The 16,489-nt window shown below is 32.8% G+C and overlaps 3 protein-coding genes across 3 annotated transcripts; all 3 read right to left on the reverse strand.

Annotated features, from left to right (window-relative positions):
• Positions 1 to 3,832, reverse strand: LOC108983122 (serine carboxypeptidase-like 17). Its single transcript, XM_035684188.1, has 14 exons — positions 3,577 to 3,832; positions 3,339 to 3,475; positions 2,481 to 2,557; positions 2,253 to 2,375; positions 1,974 to 2,076; positions 1,828 to 1,865; positions 1,647 to 1,748; positions 1,443 to 1,529; positions 1,196 to 1,348; positions 973 to 1,044; positions 752 to 870; positions 505 to 618; positions 352 to 406; positions 1 to 265 (listed from the first exon to the last, which is right to left on the reverse strand). Exons 1-14 carry the CDS (start codon positions 3,762 to 3,764, stop codon positions 182 to 184), a joined length of 1,452 nt encoding a protein of 483 aa, XP_035540081.1. The 5' UTR covers positions 3,765 to 3,832; the 3' UTR covers positions 1 to 181.
• A 5,195-nt stretch (positions 3,833 to 9,027) lies between these two features.
• On the reverse strand, positions 9,028 to 9,546 carry LOC108983115. The gene has a single exon (XM_018954655.1). The coding sequence runs from the start codon at positions 9,544 to 9,546 to the stop codon at positions 9,028 to 9,030; it is 519 nt and encodes a 172-aa protein (XP_018810200.1).
• A 4,203-nt stretch (positions 9,547 to 13,749) lies between these two features.
• Positions 13,750 to 14,389, reverse strand: LOC108983111. The gene has a single exon (XM_018954652.2). It carries the CDS (start codon positions 14,263 to 14,265, stop codon positions 14,062 to 14,064), a length of 204 nt encoding a protein of 67 aa, XP_018810197.1. The 5' UTR covers positions 14,266 to 14,389; the 3' UTR covers positions 13,750 to 14,061.
• Between the last annotated feature and the right edge of the window lie 2,100 nt (positions 14,390 to 16,489).

Genomic DNA, 16,489 nt, shown 5'->3' on the forward strand with positions numbered 1-16,489 from the left:
TCTAAATCGTGATTTTCAATCAAATGCTTGTCCACCATGCAGACATAGTTAATATTTGAACGATATATCGTTACATATGATCTTAACTTAAACTCAAATAAAGCAACTTATTTGAAAAGTTTAACGTTGTTGATCCAACGTTACAAGTACGAGAGGCTCCAAAGAAACAAGGAATTCGGAATTAGAGTGGGTAATAATGAACCCACCGTTGAAACATTTCGTAACATTCTCTACGGTAGTACTCTGGAGCTGTATGACCACCCCCCTACAACACAAACCATGCATCTCTCTTCTTAATAAATCAAATCAAAATTAAATTCATAATTAAAGAAGTATTCATGTTTTACTTGCCTTTACAGTCGCATATATTAACCGATATCCATTTTCTGAATACTTTCTTGTATACCTAAGTTGATCAAGCAGAAACATAGCCAACAAATGAATCTTTAGTGTCTTTTTTTTTATAAATAAAATAAAAAAAGACAGAGAAAAAACATTACTCACCCTGCAATTTGACCATCAACAAACCAAGGTCGCCAGTCGTTGATAACAGTCAGGTTAAGAGACTTTATCCAATACTCTGTGCCCACAAAAGGAACAACCATGTCCCGATCACCACTGCGTAAAAAGAAAACTTGGGTTAACGAATCTTTTAGCTGGTAATTGCCTGAGAATTAGTCTCTGTTAGTGTTCTCAACTAACAGTACAATTATAACCAACTTGAGTAGAGAGGATTGAAAGCGATAATTACCTCTCTACCAGGACTTGTAATCGGTGCTTGCTGAGATATCGATGAACATCGACCACACTCAGGATATCTTTTGTGTATGATAAGCTTTTGTTGCACCTACTCCAATCCAAAATACTACCCTGGCATGTATGTGATGTGGTGTCATCATAAATGGTGTCTCAGTAAAAATATTATTATACCAACTCAAATATTATCACCACCCAAGAATATTTTTTACAAACCTTTCGAACTTGCAGAGCATCTTGAACCCTTAAATCATTTGACCAGATGTAGGATAATACATAATTAAAATTCTGCAGATGGAAGTGAACAGGTTAACCAAGCGGCTATTTGGGTTTAAAGAAGTGTGTAATATCGCTTTCAAAATGAAAAACACAAGTGCATCTCTCACTTAATTTGTGTGTTTGGGGAGTTTCTAGAATTAGAAAAGGGAATGTAATTTACCCGACACCAATATTCAGGTATTCTTGGTGGCGAGAGAATGAAATCTGCAGGATCTTCTTGGAGAGATCTTCGGTCGAGTTCTGAAGAAAGTTTTGGGGATGCAAAAGCGCACTTTGGTTCCAATATATCATTACGAAACAGATCCTTGATGCACTGCAATTTCATGAATCACTCAGTCTCTATGGCACGAGGACTGGAAGAAATTGAGTGAAAAAACCTTAATGAACAATTAATCAATCCATCACACCTTTTCATAATATGCAAGAGCCATGACACATTCGGTATTGGATGGATCAACATTCACATAATTCTCATTGCAACTTGTTCTGAGTTGCTGGAAAGGTGTAAACCACAACAAAATTACTACCATATTGAATGAAATTGAGTATGACTTTACTTAACATAGGACTTTGTAAATAATGTGGCACAGGCTGAGTAGGAAATTATATACCTCATAAAGTTCATCTGATATTAATGCCATCCGGTGAGCAAATATTATTTTTGAGTTTTCATCTATAACCGAATCTGTTCTTGGGCTCCCAAGTAGATACCCCTGAGTAATTTCAAAGAAGAATGTCATAACCATAATGCAAAAGCAAACTAAAGCGCTAAAGTATAGCAACTCAATGTACTTTGAGGTTCATCCGTGGCTCGACATCAGCTGCAATACCTGTAAGTCCATGTACCAAGCTCAATTAGCCTGACTAAGATTAGGTCTAGATTTCAATGTTGAAATTCAAGTTCCTCATATATTCTAGTTGTCAAGAAAGTGTCTTACCTTCTAAGACTTTTTTTGTCACTAATGGAACAATTATGCCCGAATAAGAATCACCACCGATAAATAGTTGAACTGGGAGATATTGTGTGTGTAGATCCAACCACTGCAACATTGCTAAAAAAACACATGAATATTTTGAACAACTTGTCCATGACCTTATCTCTCTTATCTCTTAATTAACATCTCTAATGGACCATCATGGTTTTCTACTTTTCAACAATAAGAATATCGGTCAAAAAAGTATGAGTTTTTGCTTCTTGGAACACTAGTTTTACACACCTTCCGGAGGAATTGATAGGACTGTTCTGCTGATTCTGAATCTGAGGAAGGCCAGCCTTTTGGAGTTGTTGAATAGGAGAAACCAGTGCCAACAGGTGCATCTAAAAATATGATGCTAGCTGTCTGGACGTTTATCACCACAGATTAATAACAATTGTCAAAAAAAAAAAAAAAAACAGAGTGGGAGGGGGGAGAGATGGCTGCATTCTACAAGACTGTAATAGGTACCTTTGTCCATGCATACGGGTAATCTACCAATCTTGGTAAGCCCCCAGTGTAATTGTTGATATCAAATTCCAGAGGACCTGCACACAGATATTAGTTAGATTATGTTCTTTTTTCCCCCTTTCTTATGGGAGAGGCTACCATAAGAAGAGCAGGGAAGCCAATCCTAGTATTAGCTATGAAAGCTTCAACATATATAACTAGTTCTAATTATATTCCTTCTTCCAACCAAACACTTTCTGGTCTAGCATTTTGTTTTCCAAAATCAGAATGCTCTTAATCTTGCAAGAACTCGAGTACTTGAAAATCATAAGATTACACAAAGGTAAGAAATTAAGGCGCTTATTGAGTTACATTAAGCTGAAAGGACTCCTAAATTTAAATCTGCATGGCCGCACCCTTTTCACATGAACAGATCCAAGTTTGATTTTGCTACCTCTACTGCTATAGGCATCTCTATAGAGAAAATTTTGAATTGTTGATTTCGTCGTTCATCGTTGTCGACAGTATTCTAGTTTTTATTAAATGCGACATGCCTACAACATTGATTCATCCATAACTATCTAATGCTCAAACTACACAAGTAAAACATTGTTTTGGATGTTAATTTGGTTTCGGACGCATTTTCAACGACTGTTTTCAGAGGATGATTATGGAAGAGACAATGTATATTTATAGAACATAAAAGATGACGTTTTCTGAAAATAATTTTTGTTTTCAGTTTAAGAAAAGCAAGAACATTAATTGTAATTCTGGTAAAACACGAACTTAGAAAGTATTGGTCCTTGAGATTCCAATGAAATCAAAGCAAATTCTGAGTCTTGACTCTTGCGTATGAGTACATATAGAAAAGAGAAGCACCAATTTCATAGATAAGTCCACAGAAAGAGGAACAGCCAGGGCCTCCTGTCAGCCAAAGAAAAAGAGGATCTTCTTGTGGGTTTCCTTGGGACTCAATGAAGTAGTAGAACAGCTCAGAATCTCCCACGCTTATGTATCTGAAACCAAAATCCATCACCAGATCCACCACGGAATCAGCATATATAGATGAACAGCCAGCACTGCATAAATTCATTACAATAAAACATAAAATGCTCACCCTGTCTCCAGTTTAAATGGAAGTTCACCATCATAGCCGGGCAGATACTTGACGATGGAGGAAGAGAGAGCCAGATTTGCTGAGAGGAGTAGTATGGTAAGCCAAGGCAAAAACATACATTTTGGGAGGTTAACAGAGATGCATGGCTTTTTCAGAAGCTGAATTTGAGAAACATCTTCTATCACCATATCTAACCTTCCGAGGACTGAATGTCAGTCACTACTGCCTGAAGAATTTTGTACGTAACAATGAAACTCTCGTGGGTTTGGCAATTTATATACCGAGATAAATGATCTGTTAAATTCTTAAAATAAAAAAAAAAACTATTCTTTATTAAAAAAATTAAGAACTAGTTCTGTTTTTTTTAATAATAATTTGGTAGTAAGGGGTGCTGACTAATAATTGGATGTTTCTGATCTACTAATGAAAATTGAAAGGAGCCGTCGAAGGTAGTTAATTATCTTACTAGATCGTAAGTTCGGAAGGAGGTATTGCACCGCACGTGGGTCACCAAAACCAAAAGCATTGGTACTGTACAAGAAGGGAGGGGTAGATAGATAATCTACCGTAGATTTGCACGTGCCTTACCACCCCATCCAATGTCTTGATCGGTAAGATGCAGTATTTAGTGAAAGATTACGTTACAGGAAAAAATCCATATTTTTTATTTTTTATCAAAACAAAAAAATGATAAAAATAGATATAGAATTATTGTGCAGTATTAAATTCTTAGTGATGATTAGTGTTAGATTCCAATATTAAACTAAATTAAACTATATTATATACTGTTGTATCTATATCTCTTGGGTTTGAATCAGAAACTTAGGAAATAAAATCATGATCTACGTTCCAGTGACGGTTCCACTGCCAGACTGTCGTCTATAATGATTGACGACACCTCATAAAAACATGTTTCTAATTCTACCGAACCGTCCGTGGCCAAGGAGCAGCCATTGTTTCTTTCAACGTTCTAAAAAGATAGTAGCCACGTGACCAAGACCAATGATGTGGAAAGTGCAAAGGTTAAAAAGGTTTTTTGGCCTTTGGATGACAATCATTTTAATATTAATAGATTGCGCTTCGGCTTCGCACCAATCCTTCAAAGTCAAAGCATCACACTTCTATCAAAAAAAAAAAGATTATCTCATCACATCACATGGGTAAATAATAGAAAGAATAATTATAAAATAATAGTGAATAATTTATAAAGAGACGCTCGATTTCTTGGTCTGTGAGTTGAGCCCAATTACATCCTTGGACCTCGTTGCTGTCTTTGCACCACGTTAACATTTGGGCCCGAACTCAGATCCCTCGCTCCTCTCAAGAAGTCTTGGTCATTCTTTTTTAGTAAATCGTTGGTATATGTAACTCTCAGAGAACATCAAATATTTAGTAAATATTTAATTATTTGATAGCTCTCATAGTTGGTTTTGTGGCATTGTTTGTGAATTATTTATTGTCCCTTCTACTGAACTCAGCTTTGTCATCTGTTGAGACTCCAAACCCTTTTTGTTTCACATCCAACAAGAGTGTGGGAGCAAAACTTGGGTTTGTCATAAACCCACTCAACTTATTCCTTATTAGTCACCAATTATAGTGTAAAGTTGTAGAGTTACGGGTTTAGTTTAGTCTCGTTTGTTTTTACAATTTATCTCATCTCATCTAATCATTACAACGTTTTTAAATTTTTATACAAAATATTATAAATAATTCAATATTTTCAAATCTCAATTTAATTTTTTTAAAGTCTAAAATAATAATAATATTTTATTAAATTTTGACCTCGTTTCATCTCAAAAAATAAATAAAATTTTTATCCATATTTGTAAAGATAAAAAAAATAAAAAATAAATAAGAGAAATCTTGAAAATTTTAGCTTACTACATCATCATTATGCTCGACTTTTGACTATCTGACAAGATAATATTACTGATCCTCGAAAAAAAGTGTCTTATTTAAAATGGATATGATACGTAGCATTACTTCAAAAATATAAAAATACAGGTAGGATCAAAAAGATCTTCTCAATGGTGCACATGTTTGTTACAGGGTGTCTCTCTCTATCTATGGTAAGGAGTGGGGGCCATGAAGAATGAAAGGCCGACCTTTTATTGATGGGAAGTACAAAATGGGTGAGGGTGGATGTCCGTGTCTTTCATTTAATTATATTTATACCCCCAACTCCCACGGTCCCATCATTTCCCTTTTTACCCTTTTTATTTATTTTTTTAATACCTCTCTCTATTTACCATTGAGAATTAGCTTGGCTTTCCAAGACAGGCCTTTGAAAATTGAAACGATGATAATGAGATTATAAAAAATCTCTTAATTTATAAAATTTATTTTCTATTTATTTTATTTTTGGACTATACCTTTTTGCAATAAATTCTCTATTTAGACCCCCAATATCTACGAACTCGTTCCCTTATTCAGCATCCTCTTAACACATTTTGGAGTCCGAAGATAACACTTATATTTTGTGACATTTTGTTCATATTTTACATACAAGAAATACCAATTTTTTTATGTTAAATATTTTTATTTATACTTCTTGATGTGGTGGTACATGTTAAATGATTATTATTTAAGTAGTTCACATCAAATATTTAGTAATTATACCATTTTTTTTTTGTTAAAAAAATATAGATTTTAATATTCAGTACTTTGTTTCGATAGAGAATATTCCTTTTCATTTCACATCAAATATTTAGTAACTCGTTTGCATTCAAAACTCATCTCAACTCATCATTACAATTTTTTTAAATTCATATACAAAATATAATAAACAATTCAATTTTTTCGAATTTTAAAATAATTTTCTCAAATTTTCACACAAAATATAATAAATAATTCAATTTTTATTTTATTATTTACAAACAATCTCAACCCATCTCAACTCATATTTGAATCCAAACCACTCTTAACTTTGCCTATCCCTTAATTTCAGATAATGTTTAGGACCAATAATTGTGGAAATCATGACCTTTTCTCTCTCTCTCTCACAATCTAAGCTAAAAAAATGATTAGGTATCCTAATCCAATAATTTATTATTAATGAAAGTCATTTAATAAATAAGCAAAAAGTTAAAATGATGTATAAACTCAAGCAAGTTCTTATAATTTCATTTATTTAATTTGTTTTTATGATATTACTTTTAGATTTAATTAGTCAATTGCTTTTAACGGATACATATTAGACATTTTTTATGATCTATTTTCTTATTAATCCTTTTATTTACGTACACATCATGTCACACGGAAAATACTAACACGTGCAGTCCTTGTATCACTGTCGTTAGCGCACATACGTGTGGCCCTCTACTATACTCTATTCGGTACGTTTTTTGGTAAACTTCTTGTTTCTATGCCGGGTTAAGAGAATAGGAATGTGATTCTCCAGCTCGAGCAACCAGACTAGCACGATAAAGTAGGACTTACCTCATTTCATCTCATTTCTCAACCATAGTATCGTAATTTGTCAATTGGATTGTAATAAAGTCACCAAACAATGTTGCTCCTTCCTTCGTTTAATCAAGATTGGTGGAATGGGTGCGGTTCAATTTATTTTTATCAAAGTTTTTTTAAAACAATATATATATATATATATCTATATAGGAAAATTATATACACCACACTGTTATCTTACTTTTATTTAATTATATAAGACGTGACATATTTTTTACTATTAAATGATTCTTTACTATTCAATGATATTGATAAGTGTATCACATCCTACACATCTTATATAGTGAGATGAAAATAAGATCATGAGAGTGTACGTGATGTATATCATTATTCATATATATATATATATATATATATATTATGCTCTCAAAAGTTATATTAACTATAATGGGATCTATGTCTAGGAACTTTAGAGACGGCTAAATATAAATTAAGGCTTAAGATGAAATTTAAGTGAGTCATTCGTAATTATAATACAATAAAATATAAATTATTATATGAAATATTTTCAAATTTCTCAATAAAATGATATTTTATTTAAAATCTTTAAAGTTTTTATTGAATTTATATTTACAACAACAACTTAAAATGGGGCTTCAATGTAGATTTTGTGCCTCAATTTAGCAAAATCTTAAAAAATTATTTAAAATATAAATAATTTATTGTATTACTTATAAAAAAAAATTATTGTATTAAATACTAAATTTAGTATTATGGGGCCTTACACACATTAAAAACTATAAAAATTATTTAATGAACGGTTTTTATTTTTATTTTTCAAAACATAACTTAAAAAATACCTCATTTTTATTTTTGGGGTCCTTGCATAGGATGGAGGCTTTAGAGCATTCTTATCTGATGCCCTAAAGGTGATTTTTTCCTATAATTTGAGAAAAATTTTAGGAATTTGGTTAAAATCCCCCTACATCCAAATCCCTATTTTAGGGAAAAGATTTAGGGAATGAACATTGGTTCTCCAAATATAGGAAATTACTATTCATCTCCTAAATTATTTTTTATCAATATTTTATTTTAATAAATAAAATAAATTCTTCTTTCAATCATCTTCATTTTCTGTCATACTCATATTTATTATAGTTTTAAATAATAATTTTAAAAATAATTACAAAAATACACAAAAATTAATTTTAAAAATATTATCATACCTGCAAAAAAATAATTTAAATTTTTGTTTAAAATATTCACCAGAATAATAGTTCAAAACATAAGAAAAAAATATTGAATAGTTAAGTTTATAAAAAAAAGTAAGAGAAAAAAGTAATAAAAAAATATTATTTTAATATAATAAAAAAATGATAAGGAATGGGATGTTGGAGATTTTTCAAAAATAAGTAAAATTTTAAAAAAAAAATTTAAAAATGTAATTTTTAGCTAAATTATAAAAAATTTTGAAGAAAAGTTGATGAGAATGCTATTAGATAGCCAATGGACTTACCATTGAGCCGGCCCTCTGTCTTACCCCTCCTTTTTATAGCTATATATTATCGGCCTTATATATAATATAAGGATAACGTACAAACGAAAACAAAACATCCTTAAGGTCTTACAAGGTATCAAATTTAATTGGTTTCTTCAAGCGTGGCCGCCGGAAGCACTTTGTGGAGGAAAAAACAACGACACGGTCGGCATCCAGTCATTAAATCAGCGCACAAGACAATAAACTCTTCCGCCCATACCAGCTTGCATGTTTATGCATTTCTTGTTGCTGGCTGCATGCAATAGCTACTACTTACAGCCCATCGGCATATTTCTAATTGTTTGCTTGGTTTTTTAATTTTCTGCCTTCATGATTTTGAAGCTAGCCTCTGTACAGTTTGCGTATTTGGACACAGAGAACGCAGAAGAGAATCATGAATTGATCTGAAGCCATAAATATGTTATGCATTTCATGACATTAATTTGTAGTTGGAACAGGGAACTAATTAACAAAAGATTAAGTAGAAACATCATGAGTACTGAGTTTAATTAGTATCTAACTAATCCACCCTGGCGATACACACCAATATTCCTCTTAACAGCATAACTTCTACTTCTTGGGTACAAGTCCGCCTTAACAATAACACCATCTTCATCAAAACAACAAGGCTGGTCCTCATCAATTCTCCCAATCTTTCCCAACCCAACACTGTAACTCCTGATCCCCATTCCATTTCCAGTACCGGCACCCATAGTGGACATTCTGATCTCTTGCTGCCTCTGCATATCAAAGCTCATCACCTTATTTTCCAAACTTTTCTTTGAAACCGTTCTCGAAATCTGACTCACATTCTCATCATCGCTACCCTTCGACGAATTGACACTAAAGCTTTTAGGCAGGCGTGTAACGTGCACAGCAGGGTAGCCAACAGCACCACCATATCCCACCCTTCCAGCACAATCGTCCATGCTTTTCACGTAAAACTCTGCGGCCTTCATTAGTATCCTAACGGGTGATAATATAAAGTGCATCAACTTGCTGTGCCTCTTTGCTTTGCTCCTCCCCATGGTTATATGCCTCTGATCTATTGCGCTTTGTTTAAACAGATCAAGTGGTGATACGAAAATGGGGTAATTGATTGGTTAAGAAGAAGAAATTAGAAAGTAGAAATCGTGTGAGCTGAGGCGGAGAAGAGAGTCATATATATATAATAGGTGTGGCCGTGTAGGGTTTGGGGTTTATATTATTTTTTTACCGTTTTTATGGAATTATATGCATCTTCACGACGGCAATGAGGGAGATGGAGAGGAATGTTGTTAATATGGCCGCGTGGAACTTTTCAAACCTGCAGAAAGGGACATGAGAAAGCTTCAAATGCAAAACCAACAAGGCCAAAGAAGTAAACCAAAATTGAAAACGTTGTGATGAAAAAGAATTAAATAAGATCGTGTGAGGAATTAGCCGAGTGAAGGTATCCACCATGACCCCTTGGAGTGTCCTTCCATTCCCAATCTGTTGTTTTCAAAGGCTGGAAAGTGGGCCGGGTCATGTTATCGGAAGTTGACTAATTTTTTAAGGTTCTGTAGAGAATAATACTAACGTTCGTGTATACTGTCTAGTAATGTTACGTACAATACAATTATTTTGAAAATTAATCGAATTTATTATTAAAAATTTAATTTTTTTTATATAAATCTTATATTTATTTACTCTTTTTTTTTAAATAATTATACAATATTTACGACTCACGAATGCAACTATTTTTTCTAAATTATATGACCGCGCGGAACTTGGATGAAACACGAATCGAGACATAATCCAAACACATCATGAGTTACGTTTGGTTCCCATTAATGTATAAAGGACTCTTTTAAGATGTACAAAAGTACCAAACATTAATCATATCATATGTGTTCAAGTATGCGCGCGTTATGGTACGTACTGCTGCATGGTCGCAGTGTTCGGTACTTTTTGTATCATGCAAATTTAGTATTTTCCACAGCGCGCACTTATAAGCAAACTTATACGGTACGTATAAAGGGTGTTTTTCCTTTCCTCTCCTTTCCTTTTCCTTTCCTTTCCTTTAAAAAATTATCACCAGGAAGAATTACATGCGTGATCAATCGTCTTGACCGTTTACATGTCAACCCTCTTTTGGCCTTGCCTTGCCTCAAACAAGTGTAAAGGTCATCCACGTTTTTAATTTGCTCCTAGTGTACATATATATATATATATATATTGATTAGATTATAATTGGTCATGAGTTGGATCTTTGCTGATATATATTTTCAATTATTCAATTATTTAATTAAAATATTTATATTTAGATGTTGAATACATCTTTGTGGCATCGTTGCCTATATATATATATATATATATATATATCCCCAAGCTGGACTCAACTACATGATCGATCATGCCACGGTTGGAGAAGTCATATATAATTTTCTCATTGCATTAATTAATTGTGTGGCAAGGGAACAAAGGCGTTTACTCAGATTATACATTCATCAAGGAGTACTACTAATTAGTTCAGAATATATAATAGATGGAATGAAAATCATGATCGAGGGAATTAGCATATAGCGACAGTACTACTACTACGTCAGATCGATCAAGAAGGTAAAAATAAAGAGGGAGGAATAATTAAGTTCATGGAAAATTCTATAGGAAAACTTCAACAAATATTTTCTTTCCCGATTATATATATATATATATCCAGGTATATTACTGCATGATTTTTCAGGTTCTAATCGCTAGAATAACTATTTACATTATGTCACACCACATAAGTGATCACGTCAATAAAAACTAGTGTGTAGAGAGTCAGAGGCATTTTTGTACAGTACATGAAAACATCACCCTTTTCTCTTAGTTCTGTTATATAGAATTATTTTTGTATACTTTATTAATGTTATTGGTTAAAATAATTATTTTATATTAAAATATAATAATTCAGTCAATCAGATTACATAAAGAGTATATAAAAGTGACTATACATAAAATTTTTATTTTTCATTTCTGACCCAAAATGAGTCATTAATGTAGCGTATTGTCCGGGTGGTGGAACCATAAATGCAGCGTGGTCCTCCGGCCTCCTTCTCTCAATCTGTCTTCCCTCTAGTCCGTTTATGCCTTTTATGTCAATAGATCAATGGCTCTATGTATATCATGCTTGCTATGTGGGCAGGTACCTGAGAACTGAAAACTACTCGAGTAGTTCTCAGATTGATGAGTCTCGTCTCCTGCAGTACCATCTCTCTTGTAGGTTGTGTTCAGATGAGCTTTCTCGTGGGCCAGGTTAGAGACTATTTGCCTTAGGCTGGACTTTTGATCTTACTTCTATTTCATCCACAGGTTTCTTGGGCTTGGTTGGAACCCACCCAAATTAAATAATTCTTAAAATTGATTTACCTTTCAGAAAATATTAATCTCCTATTTATCCCCGAAAAAGACCTGTCCACTTTTCCGAGCTCGTTTCTATTAATTTGTCCATTCGCATTTCAAACGTTTGAAAACTGAAACTTCCAACAAATTAAGGGATTCATGCGTATTGTTTAAAGGTGTTTTATCCATTAATCTTCTTATGATTTAAAAATATGAGAAAAACGAATCGATAAATATTAGAGATCAGGATCGACAAGTACTGATCATATATATATTTGAAGTCTTTCCACTTTATTTCTTAATTAAATTGGAAAAGACCCTTAATTTGTTGAAGAATTTTTAACGTTCACGTGGTCTAAAATGTCTATTTTGACTAATATAAATAAACCATGTTTGGCGAGGTAGCGTATAATATAATCTGTGGACGTCTCAAAAAACAAAGAAATTTATAAGTTAATAATAAACTTCAACGCTCAGCTGTACTAGGCACAGAATATCATGTCCCAGAAAAAGTTTATTCAAGATAGCTAGAACTCTGTCTCAATCCCGTTTCTGGAGGAGTTAATTAAGGAATGCTAGCTTATTAATCCATTCATGATCATATATATAATACAAAATCACAAAAAAAATGGAAAAATGTAAAGGAAGATTGCTAAATTTTCGAGAGAGTAGTACTGCATTTATTTATTTGCTTAGGAAAAAGAAAAAGAAAAAGAAAAAGAAATTAATTTAGTTAGTGAAAGATCGTGCCTGCCATTGACCCAGCAACAACGTCGACGTATTTGAGGCCAGAAGATCGATCGGAAAACAAAGGAAATTTTGAAATTCAGGTATGATAAAAAACTAACAACGACAGCAATATATATATATTGATCAGAGTCATGTTGCATATATATGCATGACTGATTTAGCTTAGAAATGTACAAATGTTTGAAATTAAATTGATGGATATCCTATAAGTCAATGAGATTCGATTGCAATAAGCATATTCGTGTTCACACTATATACGTACGTACCTATATATGCAATTCCAGCTTACCGATCGATCGATCGAGCAAATTAGAACCAAAGACTAGTACTAGAGGCTACCATCCATGCACTCATCATCATGTACAGTACTACTTGATTTTCAAAATTAGAAGCCTCCAGACTCCATACTGCAATTAAAAGCTACCATAATAATAAATGTCAAACCGTTTTAGCTTCCAAAACCATGCATTTTTCCTTCTTCCCAAACAGTAATTTTCCACCGCTATATATATGTCAAGTAATAACAAATTAAGTCTATCAAAACAAAGACATATTGAAAGTGATGACTCTCGTGCATCGACGGTACTCTTGATCATCAAACAATTAACCACTATTTATAATTTTGTTTTTTTGACTGACTGTCGTGCATCGACTGTCTTCTTTTTTAACCAACCACGAGTACTTTAAGATGCTCCTATGTATCCTGTCTCCATTTGCTGGTCGGTTGCAGCTGATCATCGCAACGGACCATAGCCATGGCCAACAACCCATACATAATTCATGCATCAACGTGGACGGCTCAGATGCAATGAGGATACTAAACTCCAATACTAAATTATAATAAATAACAAAAATAAATGAATAATTAATTAATTATTATTTTTTATTTATCAGACCTGCCTGCTTTTTCTCGGGAAAACATGGCCGGAGATTAAAAGTCAGTTCAGTTGGTAGGGGGATTACCATGTTTCAGCCCTCAATTGGAGGATAATAAACAAAGAAAGAGAAAACAAATCTCTAATATCATCATCAGATAAATAAAATATTTGGATTAATTTGATGAACAAAAATTCCAGTGACGAAGTCGAATATCTTAAAACTTCGATCTACGAAGAAACACACAAAACAAAACAAAAATGGAAAACAGAATTAGATATATCCTTGTTTCTTATACATAAGCCAATCCGAGACGGTTCCGATATGGTTTCAAACCCTTCTTTTGTTGTTGTTCTTTTCGAAGGCTTTGAAACCTTAAAACGAACATAAACACAGAATCGGTAGGCACTTATACAAATAACAACAGAACCCACAAAACAAAGAAAACCCACCTGTAAACATAGAACAAGGATAGAGAGGCAGATAAATCTGTCTGTTTGTCTATCCTATCCCATCTTTAAACTAGAAAACAAAACAAACATGACCATGAGGTTGTTTACTTATGATGATCAAGAAATACTACGCTTGCCGGGTTGGTCGGCGACCTTGAGGGTCTTGTCGATGAGCTTGCGGGCCTTCCTGCTGCGGATCTCGACCCTGACGCTGGAGCTCTTGTCCATCTTCACGTACGGCTTCTTTTTAGACTTCTTCAGCCCCCGCACCTTCGACTTTATCGACTCCACCAGGTTCTCCAACTGGTTCGTCATCATCATTATCTTAGAGATCAGGAACAAATGGTAAGGGATCCGAGTGAATTATCACGTTCCCCGGCCCGCAACACCTACGTCCGTGCAGAATTCCTGTAATTTAGAGGCTTTTTTTCTTTTTTGGGGAATCTGGGCTTGGCTTGGCTTGGCTGGCAGTGGGAATAGCCAACAGTTGTAGCAGCGATCGCTTTGCTTCGTGGGTGTTTCGTTCTTTCGAGTTCAGTGGTCAAGTGGTAATCCCAGGTTTTTAATGCACCGTGTTATCACAAAAGGCTTTGTTTTTTAAATAATCTCGACCTTGCCATCCTCCGCTCATTTCTGACTTTCTAGATTCTATTGAATCTATTCACTTTGTGCTTTTCATTAAGAAAGAAAAATGGTAGTTTGTTCTCAACTTCAAATTTTATTTTATTTTTTTGAGTTAGTCTATATATCATCTCTAAATGGAAACTGTTTATATATTTAAAAAAAATTAAAATTATAATAATATCTTTTTTTAAAATGATATTTTTTTTATTCTCATTTATTAATGAGACTACTTATGTAATCTCCACTCAAGATTGTAAATAATTTTTTTAAAATGTTTGAAGAAGTTATTATAATAGATTTTTGTATTTTTTTAAATATTTAAATAATATTTTTTTAAAAAAAAATCGAATGTCTAGCGATCACTCCCATCGATAAGTGTTATAGAATGGTCCTTTATTAATTGTTATTTTTTTTTCTAACAAATAATCGTGCTTAAAATATAGCCCTTATTGCAGTAATAAAATAAATAGATGATCTTATGACTATTGGCATCAATTTATTTGTATTGAGTGATAATCATTTTATCAGTATTTTGTTTTTTAATTTGAATTTCAGATTTTAAATTTTAAAATCTTTACCATTTTTACACACAGCATGTATGGTTATATAACTAAAATTATAAGTATAAATAGCATTTTTCTTTCTGAAAATAAATAGATTAGCATCAACTAAAATTTTTAAAGCATTTTATTACCTGAGAAGTTTTTTTCAAGAAATTTAAAAGGATACGGGACTCAACAAATTGGAGAGAATGATTTAACTGTATTTCCTTTTATTTTGGAAAAAAAAAAAAGAAGAAGTTATGGTACTACCTAGGCTAAATTAGTTATTCAGACTTTATAAAATGTACTTTCATAAATGTCTTCTTAGAATAAAATAATAATTAAAAAAAAAAAAGACAGTAGCTGGAAGTTGGAAATATTTATTACTTATTTAATTATTTTTTACTCTTATATTTGGACACTTATGCGATACTATTAATGTTATTTTGACCAAATACATTGACTAAATGCTATCTAATGGAATTGATATATAAAATTGTGAGCATTAAAATTAGTGGCATGGATACACTACACGCCATCTCTTCGATCCTAATGGGAAGGCTGTTAGAGCTAGCAAGGAGGATGACTTCTTTTTCTTTTTCTCTTTTCCGCCAACCCCGGATGTTTGATATTTTCCACAAAAATATATATATACATATATATATATATATATATATATATATATTAGGTGGGAGCAACGTGCAAAACACGTTTACCTAATTAGATCAAATAGTTATTTTACAAAAATAATATATTTTTTTACAAAATTTGTAAAAATAGTTGATGACATATATAGTTTAGAAGACATTGTTTCAACATTTATACAAGTAATATAATTAATAGAATATTACAAACGAATTTTAACAAACAAATAAATTACTACGATCAGTACTTTAACAAGATGATTGAGTTTGCATCATTAAGATTATGGTATTTTATGGCGTGTTTTGGGCCAAATGAGATTTATTTTCCCTTTTTTCCTATATATTTCGCTGGATAATTGTATAACTTCATTGAGAATATTTCACTGTTATGGTTCTGTTTATATAATTCTGGTACTTAGGATTACTAAGTTGTGAAATTTATTTTCTTATTTTAATGTATTTTTTTTATTGGACCATTCTTTTTTAGACTGAGCTTGTTTTAGTGTGTTTTAGTCTCTTTTGGACGAACCCATTCGGATTTGGAGCCAAGCTCGTCGCCTGCAGCCCAGTCCTCCTTTTCTCTCTAAACGGCGCCGTTTTGACCATAGCCCTAAGGGCTTTATTTCTTTTCCTCCTGCGCGCCGTCCACTGCTTCTTCTTCTTCTTCTTCTTCTTCTTCTTCTGTCTTTCCTCTATGTGCGTGAACGTCCGCTACTTCTTCTTCTTATTCGGTTT

The sequence above is a fragment of the Juglans regia genome, chromosome 13 (genome assembly GCF_001411555.2).
Source record: "Juglans regia cultivar Chandler chromosome 13, Walnut 2.0, whole genome shotgun sequence".
NCBI lineage: Eukaryota > Viridiplantae > Streptophyta > Magnoliopsida > Fagales > Juglandaceae > Juglans > Juglans regia.

Excerpts from the sequence above, each read along its gene's own strand:
- LOC108983122 (XM_035684188.1), bottom strand. The coding sequence starts at position 3,764 with ATGGTGATAGAAGATGTTTCTCAAATTCAGCTTCTGAAAAAGCCATGC. Across the intron at positions 3,476-3,576 it reads CCATTTAAACTGGAGACAGG|ATACATAAGCGTGGGAGATT; the intron begins GTGAGCATTTTA and ends TTTTGGTTTCAG. Across the intron at positions 1,530-1,646 it reads TATCAGATGAACTTTATGAG|CAACTCAGAACAAGTTGCAA; the intron begins GTATATAATTTC and ends ACACCTTTCCAG.
- LOC108983115 (XM_018954655.1), bottom strand. The coding sequence starts at position 9,546 with ATGGGGAGGAGCAAAGCAAAGAGGCACAGCAAGTTGATGCACTTTATA.
- LOC108983111 (XM_018954652.2), bottom strand. The coding sequence starts at position 14,265 with ATGATGATGACGAACCAGTTGGAGAACCTGGTGGAGTCGATAAAGTCG.